Source organism: Pagrus pagrus (assembly GCF_965226575.1).
Source record: "Pagrus pagrus genome assembly, chromosome: 13".
Lineage (NCBI taxonomy): Eukaryota > Metazoa > Chordata > Actinopteri > Spariformes > Sparidae > Pagrus > Pagrus pagrus.
This window is the reverse complement of record NC_140197.1, coordinates 11790494-11808995: the sequence shown is the minus strand read 5'-3', so window position 1 is coordinate 11808995 and position 18502 is coordinate 11790494. Positions and strand designations below refer to the sequence as shown.

The window sequence follows — 18502 nt, the reverse complement described above, 5'->3', positions numbered from 1 at the left end:
GTAATGTGATAATTATGGAGATCACTTAGTTATGTTGGCTAAAAGACGTATATTGTATTGTGTTACTTCCATTAATATGAAGTGAGGAGTGAAAAGAAAAAAAGAAACCATAGACAGGTTCCACCGAGATTTGAACTCGGATCGCTGGATTCAGAGTCCAGAGTGCTAACCATTACACCATGGAACCCCTGTGACAATGCGCAAAATCATAATGAATTAAATATTTGAAGTTGGTGATGATTTCCTTTTAGTCGAATAGTCTTAATCTAACTGGAGAGTAGTACAGGCACAACACAATGCGCACAAACAAATAAATGAATTCGTCATGCATCCATAGAGCGTATGATTGTGACTGGCTGCGTATGATCTTGCTTCTTTGCAGCACTCAGTTAAATATAAAACAGAAAAATATGACCAGACATCATATTTCTACACATACTATACATATGTTATTAAATATGAATTTATTTGATAACATTATTCATAGTGCATTTTTTTTAAAGATGTCTCTGGCAGTGTGAACTCATTGTTCAATGGGGCCTCTTGACTGTGTGTTAAAGGTCATATTTGCCAGAAAAGTTCATTTTTGAGTCTCATTCCAAACACGTCGAAAAACTGACACTTCGGGATTATAGGACAGGTCGGCCGTCATCCCAAATATTGATTTTAGAGTCTCATGAGACTCAAATATATATTTTTCTTACAAATAGCACCTTTAAAGGTGGTGGTTATACTTTCTAACCATAATCGTATTATGCTTCAATAGCAAAGAGTGCATGTAAATGCCACACAGTTATAATCTTAAGCACTTTATTAAAATTTAAAAAATCACAACATCACACTGTAATAACAAACCCACTCATATGATTCCTGGATGACCGTTTCTTTATTTATGACAGCGTCTTCTTGTTCTTTGTCACTTTTGGTGCCACAGGTTTCCTCTGAGGCTTATTCTTGGTTGGTTTGGGTAATTTAGCTTTGGGCTTCACAGGCTTAGCTTTGACTCCGGGAACCTTCGAGAAGCTGGGTTTGGGTTTCTTTACTTTTTGAGGTTTGAGGGCCGCAGCAACCTTTTCGTCTGGAGGAGAGATGCTCTCTGGGCAGGATGTGAAGACGTGGACGTCCCTGACCTTCTGACCTCTGAGCTCAGGGGGGTGCCCACAGTTGGCGGTCACCTCCAAACTTACATTCTCCATCCACCTGAGAGACGGAGACAAAGAGCAGCCAGTCGATGAATTATTGTCATAATGTAGCTTTTAACAGCTAGGTGCATTGATTGCTAGGCTTCCTTGATTCACGAAGCATCACTCAGTTCCCTTTGTCTTTCTCAGGGCTAAGCTAAACAGTAGCTCCTCTGCAGTTTAAAGGGATTGACACGACAGCAGGAGTGCCGCAAGTACAGACGTCCCCTGCTGCCGTAAATTCAAAATAAGCTTGCTTACACTTACATTTATTCACTTAACAACCCAAGTTTTTCCCAAAAAGGTAATGTCTGGCAAACTTTCTCTGCCAAATGATTTGTAAAACCCCAGACTGTGCCGACCTGCGTAGCGGCAGCAGAGGACAGTCACACATCAGGGGGTTGTCCTGCAGGTCGACCACCTCCAGGCCAGTGAGTGGGCTCAGGTCAGGAAGCTCCTCCAGCTGGTTTCCTCTCACAGTCAGAGCCCTCAGACCCGGGCCCAGCCCTGCCAGAGCGTCCCTGGACATCTGTAGTGAATAAAATTAATCCAGTAGTTAATTTCACATACTGTGACATCCACACTACACATTTACAGACAGATGTTGTCTTTTTTAGAACCAAATGCTGTATTGCTCCCATGTAGTGATGAGTGATTTGTTATCAGAGTCATCTCACTCCTCTCTATCTTGTGTTCTTGGTAGAGTCAGGTGTTACATCAGAAATGGTTACATTAAAGGAGCAACCACCATGATAGTGACATAGCATAGATTTCTTGTTGGTGAAATCCCAGTCACAACCTCTGTATTTCTTTAACGGAAAATAATAAAATGATATGTAGAAAAGGAAGGTTTATTCAGAAATGGAGATGTGGTGGGAGGAAGAATACAGGAAAAAACATATGTAATGCGTAGGAAACTTAATGTATGTATAAAAAATACATTTAAAAAAGGCTGTTGTACCTTCTCCATGCCCATCTGATCCATGTAAAGCCTCTTCAGACTTTGGGATATGGTCTGGAATGCGTTTGGTCCCACCCAGCGAATTGAATTGTGAGAAAGGCTGAGCTCCTCCAGGTTAGGGGCTTCAGACAGAGCGTTGGTCGGCATCTCCGTAAGCCGATTTGAATCCAGGTGAAGTGTAACTAAGTAAGCAGAGTCCAGGGCTCCTTTGGCAATAGAAGTTATGGTGTTATTGGTCAAGTAAAGCTCTCGAAGATTAGGTGTTACTGAGGACAGCAAACCACTGGGCTCTAGTTTGGAGATGGCATTTCGCTCCAGGTGTAGCACAGACAGACTTGGTAAGAGCGCCAGAGCTAGAGGAGAGACACAAACACACAGACAGTATTTGAGTTTTTAGTTTCAGTTGTTTGTTAAATGCAAATAGACCCGTCATTTTATTTACAGACCACCAGATTTCACTAACAACTGACCTGATCCAGGGAACTGTGCCAGCCGGTTCCCTTCCAGGTGAAGGTAGGTGAGCTCGGGGGCTCCGGCAAAGGTTTCAGGATCCAATGATGTGAGGTCATTGTCAGAAAGATACAAATAAAGCAGGTTTTTCATTCCCCGAAAGGCGCCGCCTTCAATTTCGTGGATTTTGCAGAACTCCAGGTGAAGGGAAACTACTTGGCTGGTGCCTGGGAAGCTGTTGGCAGGAAGGTAGTGGAAGTGGTTGCTGCGGATGTCAAGAAGCTGCGTCTTGGTGGGGAAGCCTCGTGGGACTTTGGTGTGACCCTGACCCTCACATGTGGCGTGCTGGGCTTCAATCTGAGGAGGGTTAACATCAGAATAGAATATTACAAACAATACATTGGAATATATAAACAGGTACTGAGATGTTTTACTCAAATTGATCAAATGTTTTGGCCAATTGGCAGCAGCAGAAACAAGCTGTGAAAACTTACAACTTACAAACTTTAACACGAAACCAAATTTTAAGTTGATATGCCCAACTTGTTTGCAAAAAGTTGCATATGAGCATGCAACATTAGTGTTCATTTGAAGTTCTGTTTATGGAAATCTGATGAATGTAAAGACATCCACTCTCCCTTAGCTGTTTTTGGCCTCCTCCATCTCCTGAGGAAAATATCTGGCTCTTAGGTTGCTAAATATTTTTCTATTTTCACCAGCTAGTTGCTACATTACTATCAGCCATTTTAGAGCTTTTTTGGCTGAAAAGAGCTGCGGAGGAAAACAATGTGAATAGAGAGATTTGAGTGAACCAAAACAACCAAGTTGGGGGCTGGAAAACTAAAACAGTGAACTAAAAGACACTAAAAAAGTACGAAGAACTTTGAGGTCCAAAAGAACTGCAGCTAAGCATCTGTGTTTCATCACTACAAGCGACCTCATTCACATACAAGTATTCATATGATCCACTGCCCACATAAAATATTGATAATAGCTGGTCTAAGTTAAAGTAGTAATGCCACAATATAAAAGTACTTCTGCAGTCAAAATATTAGTTAAACTAGAATTACTGCATCACGGTTGTATACACCAGTCAAGATGCTATTCCAGAGCTGTGGCGTGGAATAATGGTCAGAACAGTTTTTGCAGAATATTATGGTGTCACAGTGCATTTAACCTCTGACCTTCTGTGTACCAAATGTCATAACTTCATTATTTTATCCTATCAGACATTTGCAAAAAAAAACGTGATAATTTTCGGAGGAATTCTTGAGATATGGCCAAAAATCTGTTTTGTGAAGTCAAATGACCTCTGGCCACCATATTCTAATTTTATATAATACAATATTGACTTTTATCACTGATGCATTAACATCTAGAGCAGCCTTTTAATGTTAAGGTGGATGTACGCTTCGTTCTGTTGGATAGTTTAATTATAATACGATAGAGTATAAAGTTGATCCGATCTTTTAAGAAAAAATCTCAGAAGTAATTACTCATTATAACTGTCAGAAAAATGTAGTGAAGTTGGAAGTACAATATTTCCCTCTGAATTAGAGTGGAGAAGTATAAAGTAGCACAAAAGTGTACTTGAGTAAATCTACCTTGTTGCTTTCCACCACTGATAAATATGGTATCTCCTCTACAGATTTCTCTTTTACACCTGTTATCAAAACTTAGTGGTTTTCCACCGTACCTTTGATATTCTCTAAAAAACAGAAAAAACAGAAAACACTCACATCACAGTCACAGTTAACTGGACACTTGACTTTCTGCTTGGGTTTGGCAGTGGGTGGGGTGCTTCCTGCGCTCTCGTCATCCATGTCAAACTCATCCTTCAGTGTTTCCCCGCGGCTGCGGCAGCGCAGATCCAGAGGGGCCACGGCCTGCAGCGGCTCGTCTGAGAGGTGAGGAGGTCCAGCACAGGCTCCCAGCAGCTTCACTCCACCCGCACTCGCCCACTGCCTCAGTGGCCGCATGTAACAGTTACAGTAGACTGGGTTGCCTTGAAGAAAAATGGATGATCAGGATGTATTAAAGGTGACATATGGTACGTTATTTGTATGAATGAAAAGGGTCAGAAAACAGTTTCTACCAGTCAGGTTGAGGCTCCTCAACTCCTTGGGGCCTGAGAGGGGCTCCAGGTAACGAAGCTGATTGTGGCCGAGGTCCAAGTGGGAGAGGAGGGGTGCACCGGACAGAGCCTGATCTGACAAGTCCTGAAGGGACATGTGGTCGAGGTAAAGGTGTGTAAGCTTTGCCATGGAGATGGATTCTTCCCCAAGGTAGATCATGGGGTTGTGACTCATGTCCAGGCGCGTGACCTCACGCAGTCTTTACAGAGAGGAGAGAGTGAAGTAAAAGTTGAACACTATCTACGACAAGTTAACCGTTGGTAATGTTTCATTGTGTGTTCATGGTAAAACGAAGAAACATGTCAGTATTCAGATTGTCCCACCTGTTCATGGCCTGAGTGGGGAAAAACTGCAGCTCGTTGTGGTCCAGGCTGAGACGGGAGAGGGTGAACAGTCCGGCGAACGCCTCAGGGGCCAAGTTGTTCAGGGAGTTATAGCTGAGACGAAGCCACTTGATGCTGTTCAGCCCCTGGAGGAGGAGTCGGACTGTTGTGGGATCATATTGCCAAACAAAATCATGAATGGTGAAGTGTGTGTGCAGCTGCTGAATTTGAGTACCTGGAAGGCCATGTTAGGGATGTAAACCAGCTGGTTGTGAGTGAGGGCCAGCATGTTGAGGAAACCCAGCTGTGTGAAGGCTCCAGGCTGGATCTCCTCCACACGGTTATGGTCCAGATGCAGCTCCTTCAAGGAGGAGAGGCCGTCAAAGGACTCCTGCAACAGTCAGGTCAGAGGTAGGAGGTAGAGTAAGGGTGGGAAGTAAGAATGAGATATCATACCTCCAAAATGTTTCAAGAGTCAAAAAATGGCATTTAAAAGTATCAGCATTGCAGTTTTTTTTGACCAAATGTGAAAAACATCAACTCTCTCTTCATTGTTGCAGTGTTGTCCTTTACACTTACCTGGTACAGGATGTCAATCTTGTTGTAAGCCAGATTTAGGGAGACCACACGGCCCAGGGTCCGGAAAGCGCCCTCCTTCACTTTGATAATGTTGCAGCGCTGCAGGTTGAGGTGTGTGAGGTAGGGCGTGTGAATAAACGCCCCCCTGGGCAGCTCCTTCAGGTTGTTATTCCTCAGGTCGAGTTTTACTGTAATCTGTTGCAGCAGTGAAAAAGAAAGATGCATCCAAAGCAGAGGTGAAACACAATGCAGGGATAGGACAGAAATCAGGAGGACAGGAAATCATATCTTTATGATAAAGGTATGCTACAGTACATAGCTCTACAGCAGTGTGAATGACATACAAGAAATATCTGGAATGCACCCAGTAGTCAACAGCTGCCATTCAAACTTCCTTCCTCAAACAGTTGTGTGAAGTGAGAGGGAGGCACGACACTTTACATTTGAATTCCTCACCTCATCTATAGTCGGGGGAATCTCCGTTAAGCTCTTGCCAATGCAGGCGACCGTGAGTTTGGAGCCGTCACAGCTGCACACTCTTGGACATTTGCCTGCTTCAACTGGTAAAGTGAGTGCTAATATCAGCAAGATGACCGCAGCAGAGAAGAAATGCATCTGCGAGAGTGAGACATGTTAGAAATATGACATGAATCAGTCAGAGCTCCAGTCAAAAGTTTTCACCGTTCAGTGAATAAGGATGCACACACTTCACTGAAGTTGTCTGCGTACAGAACTAAACAGAAAATACTGAGTGAGCTACTTGTGATTATTTACGAACTACTTCTTGTACTTATTTTCTTAAATTCTTTTGAATTTTTGAATTGTGTTCTTCTGAACACAAGTGCAATTTTCTTGTTTTGTTATTTTTAAGAAAAACATTGTTGATTGGTTGTCAAATACCCTATTTATTTCTATAATAGCTCAAGTCTGTAGTAAAGCACAAAAGGAAGCTCATCAGGTGAAAAATGGCTCCAAGAAAGAATTTAAGTCTAACCTCAAAAACAAACTGAAGGAAAAACAAAAACAAAAAGCAGACTTACCTTCAAGCAGAATGTCACAGCTTGCTTGTTAACATGAATTAAAGGCAGGTTATATTGCAATCTGCCTGTTTAGGCTTTAGTTATCTGCCGGCGACTTTTTATTTCACTCTGACTGTGTCCAGCATACAGCCTGTGGTCGAGCTGGCTAACAAACAAGGCTTTGGTAAATTCTTCTGCAGCACCCCTGATCCCTGCGCCCCCTCACTGCAAATTAACACCTTGGCTTTACATTTTCTGGCCGCTCAGAGGCTGAAACACATGGAGCAGCAAGCAACTGACTTGTCTGTGGAACGGATTTGCATTTGGTGATTTATGTAAGAGATAAACGCACTATTTTCTTTCTTTTTTCCTTATTTGACCCCCGGCGTCACAAAGCAAGACCGATAACGTAAAATGAATCTGGATTTCTTCCTTAAAACCACCTTTTATGAGCAGGACAGAAAAAAAAAAAAATCAAGATAAAATACAGATGAATGTTCTTGTAACATTACATGAATTTATTTCTTTATAGCATTTCAGTGAGAAGGCTGTGAACGACATCCACCAATCAAATCAGCTTTATTTTCCCAACACAAATCTGAAAACACTGCATCTTGTGCCTTATGAAAGGCAGGAAATACATTTATTTCATCCCTTTTGATTGTTCTATTGTACTTTATTTTGATAACATCTATCAGTCAATACATATTTTAACAGCATTGTTTGACCATATTATCAATCTTAATAAACATTCAATATAAAACAACAGAATATTAAAAGGTAGATATGAAATATAGAATGTACAATAGCTGATTGTTTGAGCCCAGATCAGTCCTGGTCAGAGCATTTCTAGTTAAAGTGTAATCTGTGCCTCAACCAATCAGGTGTCACTAACACACAGATCTTAGGTTATGTGGAGGATGAGGCCTTTTCTTACTCACCAAAATATAAAGAGCATTGAAACCAATTTGTCAGTGCTGTGGTTATATGAATGTACATGAAGCACTTCAGCTAGTCCACACCATAAGAGCATAGTCTACTTCAAAACACAAGTCCAGAGTCCAGACAGAGGTGTGTTGCCGAGCTTGTGAAGGGGGACAGCGGTAACACAGTGAAATGGGTCCGTTCTTCTCGAGTGCTCTCTGCTTTATTTTTTCAAACATGAGTTCATGTGTGCTGGTTTCCAAAAGGTCCATCAGTGGTCAGTCAAAGTTCAGTCTGTGTGTGTGTGTGTGTGTGTGTGTGTGTGTGTGTGTGTCCACAGTCCTCAACCCTCAGACCTGACTCTCTGCAGTGTTGACTGGAGGCTGTTTCTGGCATTGCCGCATGAATCCAGGGCCTTGTTGTTTCTGTGAATGAGAACACACACAGTTAGAGTCGAGCCTATAAAAGGGACAGGACGTCTACAGGTATAACATGCTGACATTTATTACGTTTTAAGACCTTTTTAAGATAGTTTTAACCTAATCATCTTTTTCTTCTTCAAGCATGGCCGGTAAGTACAAAGGTAAGTAGTATACCGTAGTGTGGTCCCGTGCAGAGGTAGGTTTAAAGATTTGTGCAATCAGAAATGTGGACTTTCACACAAAAGAGCTTGACTCATTTTGACGAAAAGATTTTTTATTTAATCGACTTAAGACATTTTAAGCCTTTTCCAGGACCTGCAGACACCCTGTACACGCACATACACACACCCACATCGTGGCATGATGGGGAAAGTTCAATTATCAACTGATTTCTTCATTAAAAGAATGTTTGTTTGTTTGGCTGTACAGATACATTAGATCGCTGTTCTGTGGTATTTCTGACAAAGTAGCTGCTCAACAAGTGTTTGCTGGCCCCAGAATCCTGCCACCTGCTGTGTGAAACTACACAGCTTTAAGGATAAATAAAGTCCTTTGCCTTAATAAATGTCAAAGGGAAAGACATTAAATATTTGTCTCAAGTGTGAACCCACTGTGACATCATCAATCAGTTTGAGGACTAACATTTTGAATCCTTGAGTTTGGCATTACCGTGGTGTCTTCCTAGTTATTTGGAGACAGAGGTGACCATATTGAGATGAGAAGGTGGAGCAGGGGAGGATACACATTGCTATGCTCCTATCCTTATTAGTAGAGACTTGTCAAACACAAGCTAGCCACGCTGTACAGTATCCCTGTTTATCATCTATTTTACTCTAAATGGGACCATAGTTTACTAAAATGAACATCAAGCTGTACTGAAGAAGACTTAACACTAAACTCATTAAGAAACTGTATACTATCAATCAGGTGAGAAGTAGGGACAATTTCTGATAAGCTCACATACAATCGGACTTCTTTTTCAAACCAGTATAGTTGCCCCCTGCTGGCCATTACAAAGAATGCAGGTTTGAGGCACTTCCGTCTTGGCTTTACTTTTTAGACCCTGAAGTGCTGTCCACTATTAAAATAACCTATGAATTGACCATTAAAACTGAGGGGTTAAATTACACAAAGTTAACTCCATCACAAAATGAGCCATCACCAGAGTGTGTCCACCACTTTTACCATATGCACCAAGTGCAAAAACATTAGCGCATGTGCTTCATTCCTGAAGATGGGATGTTAATCATCATATTTTGTACCTGCAAGATGTCTGCTGATTGGCTCATTCTGTCACGTCCTTACCGGGACATGAAGGCCTGCAGCACAGCCACGTTCTCTTTGGGGAAGTAGTCCTGTCGAACAACGTGCTCCAAGCTGTGAAGGTGGCCGGGAACCACCAGCACGGGCTTCACCTTGTCCTCACTCTGAGCAGCCAAGAGGACAGGACAGGACAGAGGGAAGGGCGGTCAGGACAAAAAAGAAAGGAGTGAAATGTAGAAAAAAGAAATGTAAAAGGTGAAGACAATGTTTCTGTACTGTAGCAAACATTACTGAATACGTGCAGATTAAGTGTACCTTGATAAGTCCGAGCAGCACTAACAAAGATGATACAAAGTTGTAGCCTTGGAAGGAAGGAGTGGAGAAAGCTTTCCTGAGAAGGGCATCTGTGAAGAAAAAACAAATAATTACAAACTTATATTCAAGCAGTGTCAACAAAAAAGAAAATAATGTGGACATATGTGTCCTGTTAGCAGAGACTCCCAATGAGTCAAACAATCTATTCAGCATCTCTCAACACATGTTGTCGTTTCCATAACAGTGGAGTGGCGATTAAAAACAAATATTACAAATTACAAGCAGAAGCTTTCATAGACAATTAAGCAAGTGTGTTTTCATCAGGTGGAGAGTGAAAGGGAAATATGAAGAAACGGGAAGATGAATGAGTTGTTTAAAGATAAAGGAATAATTCAACAAGCCTAGTGTAAGTGTTAACACATTCCTAACTGATGAAGCTGAGAAATAATGCAACACATATCCACCCAGTAAAACATCAAATTTCTGTTTTATACTTTTGTTTTGTACGGATTAAAACGTACAAAATACAAGATGTTGTTCAGGTATTCTTCTGAGAATCACTAAAAACACAAAATATCTATATACAATAAATTAACTGGTAATGTTTCGAGATTTCCTCCTCGTCAGTCAAGCACTTCTGTCCACAAGGCATATAAAACTACCATCAAATCAACAAATACAGACCGAGTGTCTCACCAATGCTGTTCAACACTGCATTCTTAACCTCGTTATTCTCCTCCTTGTACACAGATGCAATCTTGAGGAAGGCTTCGGCTGTTTTTGCAGCATCCGACACATCCACCTTGACACAGAGAAGAGAGGAAACACTTACTGATGGCCACTCTGCGTTACACATTATCAAACTGATGCACCTTCTGTTCATCTGCATCAAGTCAACACATAGGATACATGTTAGCATCGAGACATCTATTGTAGCCTCTTATTAACATATTGATGTTACCTGCTGCTCGATCAGTAACGCTCTCTTGTCTCCCAGTTTGAGCAGTTTGTCTGGAGATGGAAAGCTGAGGAAGGAGGAGACGTCTGGTGGCCGGGGTGCTGATACAGGGGTGGACAACTGTGACAGTAAAGAGGAGACAAAAGAGAGTCAACTAACTTCCACCGTATTGTTTTTCATGCATTTCTTTGTTCTTATTGGATTGTTGCTCATTTTGTGTGCTTCTTACGTTGATGAAAATAAATAAATGAATAAATAAATCACAACACCAAAGAACAACACCAAAGAACAAACACATATTTACAAAAGAAGCTGGCGCTGCATTGAGATTGCATTTCTTGTCACATATTAAGAGCAGTCTGTTGCTGTGCAGTTTTATATTGTACTTCAGCAATATTAATATCGCAACATATGCTCCTAAATAATGGGAAAGTGAAAATAAAAACTCATAAATGAAGTATATAGTATTTTGGACTCTGCAACAATCATTCATTGCAGCTGCAGCATCAAGCTTGCTGTGTGTTCAGGGGAAATCTAAACTTCACTCAGCTCATATATGCACAGGTAATTACTGACTGCTTTAATGTCGCACACCATCATCATACAGTTCTCTGACCTTGGTGCCACTGCTTTCTTCTTCCTCCTCTTCTTCCTCTTCCTCCTCTATTTCCTCCTCATCCACTTCCTCCTCATCCTCTTCCTCATCTTCGTCTTCGTCCTCGTCGTCATCCTCTGGATCCCCCTCGTCGTCACTGAGGAATAATAATAACACAGCTTTTTAGATGAGATGATATGCATCTTTTGAATCTGACAAATGCTGCATTGTCACTGCACTGTACGGCTCGGCTCAACAATCCTTCCCCTAATGCCAATGGCAAAAGTTGTGGATAGTATCTGTTACTTTGTTTACGTATCGCCTCTGTTGGGTTTCCAAGTGAGCTTAGCCAAAACTAAGAGGTAGAGTTCAAACACTGCAGACCACCGATTGGTCAGAGAGAATCATGACTTGTGCTACACGCAGCAGCCGGGGTCGCCTCATTGTCTGCGCTCTGAAAGGTCAGCAGGTTCTGTATTACCCAATACAACGTGTTTGTAAGTAGCTTGCAAATTCCATTGGATTTTTTTCCCCCTTTCTGCATAAATATTCCTACTCTTGCATTATTTTTTTGGCACATTGACAGCACTAAATTAAGCACCATCTAAATTTATGTAGCGACAATGCAAGGGTAGAATTTGCATCAGCAATGTCATATTCCTCTTGTGGATGACTTAAATTCAAAAGCCCATGTCTTGCTGTTGTATTATCTTGTCTCTTGTTTTAAAAGCCTCAATTCTTTAGAAACACATCATTGAAAATGAGAGGGTGACACAATGGTTCAGTGTTTTGCACCATCACCTCACATGAGGAAGATTCTGGGTCAGAACCAGAGTTTTCTATGTGGAGTTCTCTTGTCTTTGTTTCAGCTTCCTCTCACAGTCCATGCACAAACACATGGACTGGAGCTTCTAAGCGTTTGTGTGTTTTAACTGTGTCATAGACTAGGATCCTGTCCTGCTTCTCACCCAATGCAAGCTGGGACAGGTTCCAGGCCCCCAATGACCATTTACAGAATAGATAAGTACAGAGAATGAACAGCCTAAAACCATTAAATACACCACAGGAGTTTAAGTACAACATGATTACCTGAGTGATCCCAGAAGTTCGGCCATGTTCATGCTTTCCATGGAGTCTTTCAGAGCTTTGCAGCCATCTTCTCCTAGATAGTTACCTGAAAACCAAATAGATCATTTTGTTGTCAGGGGGAGCCAAATTAAACAACAAGAAAATCTGTTAATAACAAATAACAAATGAAGCACTATAGAGGAGGACTAAAGATGAAAAGTCATCTACTCTTTTAAAACCACCGATGGAAAAACTTAAAAGCAGATTTTTGTACTTTTCAAAAACATGGCAGCTACTTGCACCTTGGTGGAAACCAAAATCCTCTTTATTTTTATGATACTGTAAAATAAAAATTCTAACTTCATATGAAAAGGTAGAGGTGTGTGGATTGGAGTGAGCTCTTTGCAAGTTTCTACCATTTAGGTCCAGTTTCTCCAGCTGGCTCTTGTCTTTTACTGCGCCTGCTACAGCGAGAGCAGCTTCCTCTGTTATCTCGCCAAACGACAGATTTAGTTCCTGTTAAACAAAACAGACAACTTGGTAAGAAGAGTAGAAAATGTTCAAAAGGAAAGCCAATAAAAAGAGAAGGAAATAAAGACTTTTCAAAATTAAATTAGCAAGGGTCAGCAGAAAAGTGTACTTCTCCCTCACCTTGAGAATTGGTAGTCCCTCTGATACACTTTCTGCAATAGCTATAGCTCCTGCTGGCCGCACCAGACAGTCTCCAAAGTTTATCACCTGGACGCTGCGTAGGTGTTTCAGGGCCTGTGAAGGACACAGATATATTTTTTGCATTAAAGATTTCATAGCCTGAATAGAGAATCATAAGCATGAGAGAAGAGAAGCATAACTTAGTGCGATGGACAAATTAGTGGATGAGGATTTTTTTTTTTTTAGAAAGCAAAATTCTGGCTTAATTCTACAGTTTGCACTCCTGCCAAAAATAAACCCATCTCCAAAATGGATACGAAAAACATGAATATTTTAATTCCTTATTCATCACATTTAAAGCTCGACAAATCTCTGTTTTACATTAGTCAATGACTATAGAAAAACTAAAAAGGGAAAGGTGAATTTTTTTTGGTGCTTTGCAGCTTGTTGTAGAGTTCTTCTGCCGCCAACAACAACAACAAAAAAAAAAACACACCATGTATTTATTTCAACAACAGTAATGATGTTAATGTCTGACGTCTGTGTACCTGAGCCATGGCGATGGCCCCCTTCTCAGTGAATGTGTTGTCATTGAGGTTGAGGATGCGGAGGCCTGTGTTGTGCTGCATGGCTGTGGCCAGTGCTGTCACACCAGCATGATTGATGCCATTCTGGGGCATGTGAACCTCCTCCAGGCTGCCTATCAACTGGAAAAACAAACTGTTATTGTACAATTACTCTAACTACACAGACACAGAGAACTGCAAAAACAGACTCTTACATCTTTGACAAACTATGGTGAAGCAGTCGAATAACTGACAAAATGAGCTGCATGGTTATAAAGTGGTCTGAGATCAGTATTTGAAGTTAATTATCCAAAGTGTTCCAGGAAGACAAGCTGTACTATATTCACTCACAATGTCGTAACATTATGTAATTCGTCATCTAAGTAGACTTGGCTGTTTCCCCAGATCACTGTCAGTCCAGTGTTCAGTCAGTTCTGTACCTGGAAGGCTTGAGCGAGGGCAGTGGCTCCATCATTCTCCAGTCGGTTCCTCCCTGCAACAAACACCTTCAGGCTGAGGGGGGCGCCCTCTGCGCTGGATTTTTTATGGCACTGGGTCAATGAAGCAGCCAAGATCTGAGGAGTCCATAAACAGAGATGTGTTCCAGTCTGCATCGACACTGATACCGAGTAGGATCTACAAAGCACTTATACACTTGTCAATTATGTTTCTTCTCCCCCTTTTATTCCTGTAGATATTTTTAAGAACCATTTTTGTTTTGGAAAATTATTTTTTCTCCAGCTGCTATCAATATATCAAAAACTTTTTAAATGATTTCTTTCAAATCCAGTAATTAATCACCTAATCAAACAACCAATAGTTATGGAAGAGAGCGAAATGTAAAATACACAGATTAATGTGAATGAAATACAACGTTTTCAAGCAAGAACAATATTTTCCCTACATCATAAGCCTGTTCACTGTTATATTTAACTGCTTTCACTGGTTACACATCAACCGACAATTTGACTGCATTCATATCTTTCTCTTTAACTGATGTATGTTTGTTTCATGTAGGTTTCAGCTCATCACCTTTGAACAACAATAAAAGCTTCAGCCATTTTACTTGCACAACGTCCACTGCAGTATACTGCGGCTACTTCCAGTGCTTCAGCTGACATTGTGTCTCAGTTTTATGTACTGAACTGCCACCGTTTTCTTACAGGGATTTTACTTTAACAGGCACTTTCAGCTCAATTTATCATTTACACTTCAACTGACATTTCACATTTTTGTCATTTCCCTTTACAGACACGAGGGTGGCAGAATAGAAACTCCTCTGAATATAATGCAGTCCACTACAACACCATCCCCCACTATGACCTAAATTGTAAAACATATAACTAAATGAATACCTGTGTGAATCAACAAAAAATTAACATTATGAGCATCATAAAGGTAGCCTTTATGTTATTACCAAACAGTGTAGAGGGAGACATGCCTCATCTTAAAGAAGCATTTCTGTGATTTACCTTTCCCCCTCCGATGCCCATGCCACAGTTGTTGAGCCGTAGCTCTTGCAATGTGTAGCAGGCAGTGCTCTTGAGTAACCTTTCGATTCCCTTCACCCCATCTGGTCCAAAAGCGTTGTCGCTGAGGTCTAAAACAGTTAGCCTGGCACCCGCCAGCATCACAGCGTCACCTAGTGAATTCTACAACACAATAGACAAAATAAATGTCAAGATAAGAAGGGGCAGTGTACCAAAACAAAGACAAGAGACACAGTTACTATGCTTTGCAATAATTCAAGAGTCAGACAGTATTTCAAATAGAAGCCTAAACTTGTGACATTTCTGTTAATGAAGAAGTGCATTACCAAGGCAGCAGGGATCTCAGAGCGCAGGCGACCTGTGAACATGTCACTCCAATAACAGCGCTGGAGGAGAGAGAACAAAGACACAGTGTTAATGTAAGCCAAGAGATAATTCTGACTTATTCTATTCTAACATAATTAAAGAACAACTAGGATCAGTCATTTTCAATTTACTGTACGATATTTTAGAGCTGAAAGAAACAAATATTTTATATATAAATATATATATATATATAAATATATATATATATATTAGAGATATTCAAGAGAAAAATAATCAGCCACTTTTTCTTTTTATAATTACCCACTTATTAAAAATGAGGCAATCTGTTCACATAACCTTATAATTATGATGGCATGTTCCACTTTGTTCTGACATGTTATCTTACAGACCAGTTTATATGGTGGTTGATCGCTGTTAGAGTGTCAAAACGGTGATGAACTTGACTGCAGGACTGAAAATGAGAATAACCAAAAAGCTCAAGAGTAAACACTCCAAACCTTGAACTCGCTCTTTGTCTCTAGGGCCTTGGCGATGGCCTGTGCTGCCTCCACGCCAACAGTGTTTCCCTCCAACCTAAGAGCCTGCAAACCCTCGAAGTCCTGGATCTCCTTTACCATTTCCTCCACTGGAGAGGGGGGGACAGGTTGAGAATGGGAAATGGGACAGTAATTTAAATCAACATGGTGTAAGAATGAGCAGGGTTTCTGGGCTCTAAAAGCACTCCCAGTGACACTCACCTGATTGGGCATCATCCAGCTTTCTTCCCTGGCCTTTGTAGCTAAGCTCTCCATCTTCCACTCCAGTCTTGGCCAGAGAGTCGGCCAACTGTGCAACAAGGTCCGTCGCCATCGTTACACCTGAGGGCAAACAAATTATTCACTTTATAGTCCGCTTCATGGTCAGTCTGGGGCCTGCAACAAGTTGTATCCTTGAGCTTGGTTCCTCTGCTTCAAAGGGAGCGCTAATTACCAACAAAGTACACTGACCACCTAAGAGAGGTCATTTAAACTGCAAAACATACCGTTACATGTGATCCTTGTGGCTTTAACTGACTCGTTTTTTCTGGAGAGTTAAGTCCACCTTTATCAGCAGAGAAACTGCTGAAAGTGCTGTTTTCACTGTGGGACAATCCACCCTAAAACAGTATTTACATCAGCTGCACTGTAGCTTATATTTAATTTATGGATTTGAACGTCTCTTTTTATGATCGACAGCATACAGATGTTAAGTTAAAGATTTATATTTAACGTTAGGCAAATCATGGAGCTCCTCTGTACACACTGAACTAGTGAGAACAACAATGTTGACAAGTAACTTCAACAAAAATAGATGATACTGAAGTCAGTCACTAGTTTAATTCAGTCTCCAACTCCAATAACATAACATTTAGGTTTCCATGGTCCATCAACACATGAAGACAGTCGTTTGTTTTATACACGGTGACTTTACGAACTACATTCATCAAAGTTGTTTTGGGGTAGATTTCCCTGTGTCAGCAGCCGGTGGCTAGCATTAGCCGAGTGCTGCTAACGTTATGCTAACACACCCACAAACACCACCATTGTGGAGCCGCTGACAGATGTCTGTTCAGTAACATATCACGTTCTTGCTAGATATTAAACAAACTTAGTTCGGCAGTTATACGATTAGAAAACAGTACATTTAGTCAGCTAGCTAGCTAGCAGGGTAAGTGTGACAGAGCATGGCTCTTTACTCGGCCTCTCCGGTCGGTCATCAGAAAACCGCTGACTACCAACACTGCAGTTAGTCTGACCCCTCCTGTCCGCTGTTCACGTTCGTTATTACAGAAAGTCTCACCCATTATTTAGTCTAAGCCCGACAGAAGTGAACATAAGCATTACCTCAACACTGCTGTGCTGATTGAATACAGTCCAGGGACACACTCCTCCCGCTCGCTCCTGACGTTCAAAACCATTCAGGACTCTACCCGACTTGATGACTACAGCGCTGGGAGACAAGGGAGTTGTAGTTCAATCAGACTACAACGGTGCGTTCAGGGGCTTCTCCAAATCACTTCCTCTCTAGGATGGAATGTAACTAAGTATATTTACGGACCTTCTATACTTAAGTATAAGTTAGAGGTACTTGTTTTACTTGAGTATTTTCATTCATGCCACTTTCTACTTTGACTTGACTACATTTTAAACGGAAATGTACTTTTTACTCCATTACAATGAATTATTATTAAGCAGCTTTAGGTCACTTCACAAATCAAGATCTTTGCATCCAACAGATAGAAAGTGCTTATAAATATGTTTTGTTAATCATTACTATCCACGAGTTTATATAACTCTAGGATTGGTTAATCACTTTAATCACAATATCAAATCCATTCATGGAAAAGAATGACAGATGTATGTATACTGTACACTAGGGGCTGACTCATTATCAGCCTGGCCAATTATCAGATCCGATTTTTAGCTTTTCTCTTGTTGTTTCTGGGCAGTCTCCATCAAAGGTGTTGGTGTGTAGTTTGGTGATAACAGAGTCCTCGGAGGCAGATGGTGGATGGAAAGAACCTTCTTTATTGAAACAGATTTCAAGCCTGCGTCCGAAACCATTGTGGCCACACCAGGTGTTCCCCATATCTGACAAAGTTATGCCTAAAGCTTTGACGTCTGCTCTAACCAGAAATCCTCTCCGCTCTAGGAGATCTACAAGTGTCCACCACTGACTTTCTCTGTCTGTGTGGGCCTTTTTAAATCCTATCTACTTCTTCCAATTGGTCACTTTGGTGGATTGAGGGTCCATCTATCCAATAGGCGAGATAGTAGTTGAATCCCTGAATATCTCTTTCTGTCTCTATATGGAAATGTATATGTTAAGCCAGATCCAAACAATTGGGATGAGGGCCGAGCTCAGTGTAATACCTTTTAAGGGCCTCATCTTGTAGCTAACATGTAACGCACACACACAGAACAGCTGTATTCCTTAAACCTCACACAGAGGAACACCTTATTACAATTAACTCACAGTACAGAATGTGCTGTTGTTCAGATACCTCACTCTGATCACAAAATAAATAACAAAGTAGGCTACTTTATTTGCTTCCAAAATGGAAATACTCGAGTAAAGTACCAGCACCTCAACATTGTAGTCAAGTAAATGTACTTAGTTACATTTCATTACTGGCTTTATTATAGTTGCAGCTCTAATACTGTATAGTTGTGTTTTTTATTATAGCTATTGTAAACCCTGTTCTATGTACTCCGCGGCGTTAGGTGGCGCTATGCGCCTGGAGGTTTGTACACAGT

The 18502-nt window shown here is 41.1% G+C and overlaps 2 protein-coding genes across 3 annotated transcripts; both read right to left on the bottom strand.

The window, feature by feature from the left end:
• Positions 1-814: 814 nt before the first annotated feature.
• On the bottom strand, positions 815-6244 carry chadla (chondroadherin-like a; the record flags this gene model as incomplete). Its single annotated transcript, XM_084371027.1, has 10 exons — positions 815-1200; positions 1544-1710; positions 2143-2495; positions 2613-2949; positions 4332-4597; positions 4688-4926; positions 5051-5196; positions 5286-5441; positions 5630-5824; positions 6086-6244. The coding sequence occupies 10 exons, from the start codon at positions 6242-6244 to the stop codon at positions 891-893; spliced, it is 2328 nt and encodes a 775-aa protein (XP_084227153.1). The 3' UTR covers positions 815-890.
• Positions 6245-7210: 966 nt separating this feature from the next.
• On the bottom strand, positions 7211-17185 carry LOC311267723 (ran GTPase-activating protein 1-like). Of its 2 annotated transcripts, none has more exons than XM_084370949.1 (16): positions 17090-17185; positions 15965-16084; positions 15725-15852; positions 15227-15286; positions 14883-15062; positions 13851-13985; positions 13393-13551; positions 12845-12958; positions 12610-12709; positions 12215-12299; positions 11147-11282; positions 10534-10650; positions 10269-10374; positions 9573-9661; positions 9257-9421; positions 7211-7997 (listed from the first exon to the last, which is right to left on the bottom strand). In XM_084370949.1, the coding sequence occupies exons 2-15, from the start codon at positions 16074-16076 to the stop codon at positions 9296-9298; spliced, it is 1647 nt and encodes a 548-aa protein (XP_084227075.1). In that variant the 5' UTR covers positions 16077-16084; positions 17090-17185; the 3' UTR covers positions 7211-7997; positions 9257-9295. The 2 variants fall into 2 exon arrangements, with proteins under 2 accessions (XP_084227075.1, XP_084227074.1); XM_084370948.1 differs by having other exon boundaries at positions 9300-9421.
• Between the last annotated feature and the right edge of the window lie 1317 nt (positions 17186-18502).